Source organism: Fukomys damarensis, unplaced genomic scaffold (genome assembly GCF_012274545.1).
Source record: "Fukomys damarensis isolate Sample0158 unplaced genomic scaffold, DMR_v1.0_HiC HiC_scaffold_9, whole genome shotgun sequence".
In the NCBI taxonomy this organism is placed as follows: domain Eukaryota; kingdom Metazoa; phylum Chordata; class Mammalia; order Rodentia; family Bathyergidae; genus Fukomys; species Fukomys damarensis.
In genome coordinates this window covers 44,448,562-44,455,739 of record NW_022900921.1, presented here as the reverse complement: position 1 = coordinate 44,455,739, position 7,178 = coordinate 44,448,562, and the positions used below count along the sequence as shown (strand labels likewise).

The following is a 7,178-nucleotide window of genomic DNA, read 5'->3' as shown; positions in this document are numbered from 1 at the left end:
AAAAAAAAAAAAAAAAAAAAAAAAAAAGAAGAAGAAGAAGAAGAATAGTGAGGATAATGTCTGAAGGGCACAGAATCCAGCCTGACAGGATTCCCGCCTGCCAAACCTGGGATAGTCTGAGCATCCAAATAATGACAGTAATGAATTACAACCCACTGAATAGAAGCAGGAAACATGGAACTATAGTGATTAGACATGAGCGAATAAATAAAATATTCAAGGGATGGTAAATTTATAGTTTCCCCACAGCATATTTATTAATTACAAAAGGGAAAAAGGATACCTTTATAATTCGGACTTGGCAACTCCTATTTTATCAAGTGATCAAGCAGCATTGCTAGAAATGGGACAAATCCAAGTCATGTGCCACCTGAGGGGAGTGGTGACAAGAACAGTCTCACACCCTAAATCTGGCCAGGATGATGTGCGAGACAAACCACAAGTATGGGACAAGCTACAGAAGAACTGGCCTGTGATCTTCAAAAGCATCAGGGTCTTCAAGGCTGGAGATATCTCCAGGCTCCATGGACCTGAGACATGGCAGCCAAGGGCAGAGCTGGAGACGGGGTAGTGAAAGGGCGATGTAGACAGTTCTGGACTCTGAAGATTGGACTTAGGGGTTTGTGGTTTTTGCGGTGTTGCAGAAGTGTTCAGGAGGAGCTGCACTTGGGATTTTGAATTTGGATCTTTTCCTGAATATACATTTTGATCTCTCGTGACATTGGGCAGTGGCAGTGAGCTGCATTCTGGTGTCCCCCGTGAGTCCTGTTATCAACAGGGGGATACATGTGGCCACTACAGCTGATTTGCTGCTCAGCTGGGGTATGCGTAGGTCAGGGGTCGCAAATGCCAATCCAACTTACAGTATTTCCACTGTGGGTGGGTTTAGCAGGACTTAGAGCCATCTTAAGTTTCAAGCATCTCTGTTGGGACATTGGCGACATAAGGGTGGGGTGGTGGGAGAACATCAGCGTCATTTTTCTAACTTTGGCCACCCTGGGGTCATGGGGATGAAGTCCTTGTTTGTATTAAACATGCTGCAGAGTCTGTGGTGACAGGGTGTCAGGTCCGCAGCCCCCTTGTGATTCTTGTCTGCATTTGAGCTTGTTAAACACAAACTACAGGCAGCTGCAGCCCCATGCAGGGCCTGTCCAGGCGTGTGCCTGAGTCGGGTGAGGGCCACCTGGGCTCCTGGAGGGAGAGGACCCAGGATGAGCAGCCATGTTTGATGGTGTGATACAGGGCGCTCCCCCGCCTTCAAGGGACACTTGGGAGCCAGCAAGGACTTCATGTTTCCTTCTTTATCAGTCTCTTTCTGGAGATGCAGGGGTTGTTTTTCCATAACTAAGCCGACACTCGTGATGATAAAATAACAATGGGCAGCGCTTAGAAAATCCTTCTTCCAGGCCAGATGAGAACCTTGAAGATGGATTTGTATGCTGTTCAGGTCTCACAGAAGAAGAGGATACTATGGTTGGTTTATAGGACAGAGGAGGAAACCAGGGCACAGGGAAAGTAAGTGGCCTGTCTGAGGTCACATGATGGCCTAGGGTTGGAGCCAGGGTTTCAGAGCTGCAGCCAGCACCTACTGGGTGATGGGGCCTTGGCTGGGCTGGGTGACAGCCAGGCCTTCATCCCTGGGCTCACGGTGGCTCTCTTCTCTTCCTCCAAGGTCGCTTGGTCGGCGCTCTGGATGCAGTGCTGGACTCCAGTGCACGGGTTGCCCCATTTCGGATTCTGCTGCAGGTCCCTGGGTCCCAGGTCTACTCCCCCATCGCATGCGGTGAGTCACTGAGTGAACCAGACACATGCTGGGCTGTTACCTCTGGTGAGTTGCACTTGGTGTAAAGGCCAGGCCCTGGGATCCAAGCATGTCGAGTACTGCATGCTGGGGATGCTGGAAGGTAACCCAGAGCCTCCGTCCCCAGCCCTCCTTACTTCCTCTTTCTTCTGTGCCACCTCCTTACCCCGTATCCCCGCTCATGTCTTTCTCTTTAATCCTTGGAAGCACCTAACGTTAGGCATGCCTAGCCTGTGAGCACTGACGTTCAGGCTGCTGCTTAAGGACAGACGGAGCTGTCTCTCTGAGATCTTTCTGATTGCACGTGGGGTCACGTCTTGTCACCATGTGACAGCGAAGTCTGAGGGCTGCATCTGTCTGTGCCAGGAGGGTGAATCATGAGACTTTGGGTGCCAGGGGACCCCAGAGTCAATTTTGCCCCGCTGAGGCTCTGTCCCTCCCCAGGGCACTGCCAGGTGCTGGGCGGACCTTCACATCTCTGCCTGGGCCTGGAGTGGCTACATCCATGGATGCCCCTTCTCTGTTTGTCTCTTTTCCTACACAAATAATGTGTTCACCTTTTGGAAGTTAAAAATGGGAAAAAAAATCATCTGTAACTCTTCTCCGTATTTATCTAGTGGCAGCATAGATGTAGAGAGATCTATTAGTTTGGCTTTTCTCTTAAAACTTTATTAGGTACCATATATTTTCAACCTAAGTTTCTGTCCATTAGCAATATCAAATCTCCTAGAAAATACAGAAAGTATGAAGAAAATTCTCATATCCACCACCCAACACTTCTGCTGTGAAGATCTTAGCTGCTATTTATTTTTAATTAGGAGTAATCATTCTGTATTTGAGTAAAATGATGGAAAAAGATAGTCATTATCAACAAATCAACATTAAAGAATACAAAGAAGAAAATACCCATGGCACTAATCCTAGCCACCCACAGTAACTTCTAGTTACATTGTAACTTGTCTGCTATTTCTATGAAAGTATTGATTTGATTTCAAAAAAAAAGGAAACTAAAGTGAAACAAAAAAAGTGCTGAGCTTCAAATAAATGTTTCTTTAGCGCAAAAGATTATTTTTCTAAAAGGTTCACAAAAGGTGGAGTGACAAGAATTTTGAAAGCATTACAGGGCTAGAATTGTGGTTTTTGAAAAACAGTATTTCAGTGCTGACAGTGTTCATGAAAGGTGCCCCACACTAGGGGACAGAGAACTCCTCCTGTGCCCCTCTGCTTCTCCAGTCTCTGATTTTAGTAAGTTATTAGTTTTATATTGTGATCCCCATTCTGTCCTGTATCTTTATTTTCCATTATTGTTTGGATCAGTTCTTTATTTCTGTTGATTTAATGCTCACAATCAGGTATGGCTTTCCTGACTGGAATCTTTTATTTTGTTTGTTTGTTTATTTATTTTGGTACCAGGGATCGAACTCAGGCACTTGAGCTTGCGAGGCAGGGGCCGGAACCACTGAGCTAAATCCCTGGCCCAATTTATTTATTTTTTTGAGACAGGGTCTGGCTATGTAGTTTAAACTGGTCTTGAACTCATGCTGTAGCCCAACCTGGCCTCAAACTCTTGGCAGTCCTCCTGCCTCAGCCTCCTGAGTGTTGGGATTGCAGACGTGTGCCTCCATGCCCAGCCTATTTTGGTTCAGTCTTAACTGGCTGGGTTTTTGGTTTCTTCTCCCAGTAATGCCCCATGAGAGTCCTGTTCTCTGAAAGTCTTCACCTTTGCAAGTGAAGACTTGTACAGTCCGCTCCTTGCTTGTGGACTGGAGTGACACTGTGGCGTCGGGGGGGAATATGACAGTCATAGACTACATTCTAGAACTTGGCGGCTGCTTCTCCAGGATCTTCTGCAATTTGGTACTGTGATACAGGAGAGCTCAGGCTAGTCTGACCACTGCCCCTTGACCTACTGGGTGTTGTGCTTTTTGTGCCTGTAACTCTGTCACCAGAGTTTATATTTTACTAATTCTGTCACTGCTGTGAGCACAGTGCTGGGTGTGATGATGCATGCCTGTAATCCCAGCACTCAGGAGGCTGAGGCAGGAGGATCACTGTGAGTTCAAGGCCAGCCTGAACTATATAGCAAGACTCTTATCTCAAAAAACAAAGAAACAAACAAACCAAAATAGGAAAGTAATGGATGCACCTTCAGACCCTAATGTTAAGTGAAATGAGTCAGACACATAAGCTTAAATATTGCCTATTGGATGGTTTCTCTTATATGAGAAACCCAAAGTATAAATAAATGAAAAGAGCAAAATACAGGATAGATGATTGGAAACAGGGAGATAGATCTTTTGCAAGTGGAAGGGTCTGAAGAGATGGAGGGAAGGGGAAAGGGAAGCGAAAAGAGTTAAGTTGTGTTGTGTCCACGCACTGACTTCCCATGCTGAATGTGGTCATACAGGACTCATAAAAACAAAAACAAAGTTCCCCATTCCCTTCTCCCCACCTTTCTCTTTCCTGTGTCTGTGAATTTGACACAGTCCCTCCTTGTAGTGGAGTCACACCTTGGTCACCTTTGGTGTATTTCATTAGTTTAACATCGTCACAGTGTGTGCCTGTTTCCTTTTTGAGGCTAGATGATATTCTGACGTGTGAGGTATGATTGAAAAATATGATGAATATTTCATTTGAAAAGGACTTATTATATAAAAGACTCTTTGCCATGAATCTCCTTCAGAATCCTCCCCTTGGTTTGGGCACACTTGGCCCATCACTCTTGCCACTTTTTGAAGCACTTCTGGAAATCCTCTTTTGTGTCTTTAGTTGTGCTGTCCTGGCTGCCTCCGTGTCCTGAATTGATCCAAAACATTTCCTTTTCATGATCATTTTGACTTTGGGGAAGAGCCAGAAGTCCCACAATGCCAGGTTGGGTAGGTAAGGTGAATAAAAACACACCGTCATGTTTTTAGGAACCTGCCTATTGTTTTTTTTTTTTTTTTTTTTTTTTCATAACCGCCCTTAAAGACATGAAAGAGGACTTCCAGAACTGCTTCAGAACGAGCCAAGAATAATGGGCTGTGTCTGTTCAAAGTAAGGGGAATATTTTGAAGATCAGTGGCAATGTGTCTTACACTGTAGTAAATTTTAAAACATTTAATCACTTACACACTGTATTTCCCTTTCATTTTGGAATCAGATGTCTGATCACTGGCACAGGAGTGGAAAGAGGGCCGATGTCATGGAAGCGGGAGGGAAGAAGCCCAGGAGCAAAGCCCAAGTCAGGCCAGGTGGGGCTAAGAGGGGAGGGGAACAGGAGAGAACGGAGGCCAGGGCCCCGCTGAGTTTTGCTTAAGCTGTGGTGAGCTCAGTGGTGTCCCGCAGGACAGGGAGACTGCTGTCATTCCAGGGATTGAGTTGCTCATGCACTCCTTTGACTCCCTTTATTTTATTAGTACATTTTGCAGTACATGAAGTTTAGTACATGCATTCATCTTAGGGAGTAGGTTATGTACTGAATACATCTTGACTCTTTTTTTTATTCCCCTTCCCCTCCCCACCGTCTCTCTCCCTCTGTCTCTAGATCCCCTTTTCTCACTTTCATTATTATTAATGTCATTACTTTTATTCGTATTTAGGGCATACAGTGTTTATGTTCCTTGTGGGTATTGTTATGTGTACGTGACACATCTGAGGTCTTCTTACTTCCCTTCCCTCTCCCCACTCCTGGCCCTTGGTCTCTTGTTTGCAAAAGGTGTGTCTCCTTGCTTCCTTTTCCCAGTCCTTTATGCTCTGTGTTTTTGTTTTGTTTTGAATTTTATTTTTTTGGTGCCAGGGATTAGAACTTGGGACCTTGTGCTTGTGAGGCAGGTGATGGAACCACTGAGCTAAATCCCTGGCTTTGCTGTTTTTAAAGTGCTTTCCCATTAAACCCTTTCCCCAAAGCTGTGCCGGCTTGGGAGGGGACTTCGCTATCTGACTCTGGAGGAGAAGGACGTGAGACATGGGAGCTCTGCCCCTGGCTGGGCAGTGTGGTGCAGGGTGGCTGTAACGGGCTGTCCTTTCGCAGGGCCCACTCTGACGCATGTGCTCTTATCCGTGCCCTTGACCGTGCCTGGTGTTCTGGTTTCTTGTATTCTGCATCACTGTTGGCTTTGTCTTTGGACAGAGAATTTTACGAAGGGAGGAAATGTTCCAGGATGGATCAGATTAGCATCTTCCTGAATCTCATGCCAGGGTGGTGGAGGATGTGCCAGCCACATCATTTTTCCAAGTGTAGCCCTCACTGGGTGCTTCAAGGAACATCTGGGTGGGGACCTGGCAGGAGGGACACCCAGCTCCTGCACCCATGCTCTGGGATCGGGCAGTGCCAGTTGGCACACTTGTTTTCGGTCTCTGCTTTTCCTTAGAACAACACTGGCTGAAATTTTCCATGTGAGCTTGAACCCCAGATGTGACTGAGAGGTGCAGGCTACCATTCCTATTATGGAGTTAACTCTCACCGGGCTCTTAATGTTTTTAAATAATTTCACTTTTGCACAAATAGCAGCATTCACTGAAGGGATTTTTCCTTCCTGGAAATGTTGTTGATAGTTATTCAAAAAGCTGGTGAATGCCGAGGCCAATTTTTAGATCTAGCATATTTTTGAGGTCAAAAGCAATGTTTTGAGTATCTTTAGGGCCAGATATGATGGTGTACTAAGGAGGCTAAGACAGGAGGATCACTTGGGCCCAGGAATTTGAAATCAGCCTGGGCAACATAGTGAGACCCTGTTTAAAAAAACAAAACAAAACAAAACAAAAACCTTAAACCTGGGATCAAACTTTTTGCTAGCACCTTACAGGTTGCCTAACTTTTAAATAGGTCTCAACTTATTCAACAAAGGAAACCATTTGGAAGGGGATCTTAGCAAACATCTAGCTTAATCTCTTCAATTTGTAGAATATAAATAAAGAGAAATTGAGGCATATGGACTTCAAAAGATGATTTGTGTAACTGATGATTATGTGATTTCTTACTGAACACAAAAGGACAGTGTTCTTCTGGAGAGGCTCCTGACGCTTGACTGTTTCTGTTCTCTGGCTGGTGGGTGGCCGTCCTACTTCAGTCCCCCTAGTTCCTGATGTTCCAAAGGGCTCACTTAGCGGTTGCTGTTTCTCTGGCTTCAGGACTTACAGTAGAACCTAATGTATCTGAATTGCTCAGGGCTGCGGGTGGTCCTGTTTTAAAAACTAAAGGCTTCAGTATCCCTCATCTAAAACGCTTGGGACCAAAAGTGTTTCAGATTTTGGATTTAAAAAAAATTGGAATGTGTTATTATTTGTGTCTAGGTGACCCCCCCCAAGGCTTGTGTGGTCATAAATGGGGCTTTTTTTGGAGGTGACTGGATCTAGAGTGTGTGACATTGGAATTGATTTATGGTGCATCGTTAGG

At 45.3% G+C, this 7,178-nt stretch overlaps 1 protein-coding gene across 1 annotated transcript in view; it reads left to right on the top strand.

Moving 5' to 3' along the window:
* Window positions 1–7,178, top strand: part of Tbc1d8 (TBC1 domain family member 8) — an 86,583-nt gene that overhangs the window by 24,330 nt on the left and 55,075 nt on the right. The window contains exon 2 of the mRNA XM_010637126.1: window positions 1,673–1,783. Within this exon, the coding sequence (XP_010635428.1) occupies window positions 1,673–1,783 (111 nt within the window). The remainder of the gene's footprint in view (window positions 1–1,672; window positions 1,784–7,178) is intronic.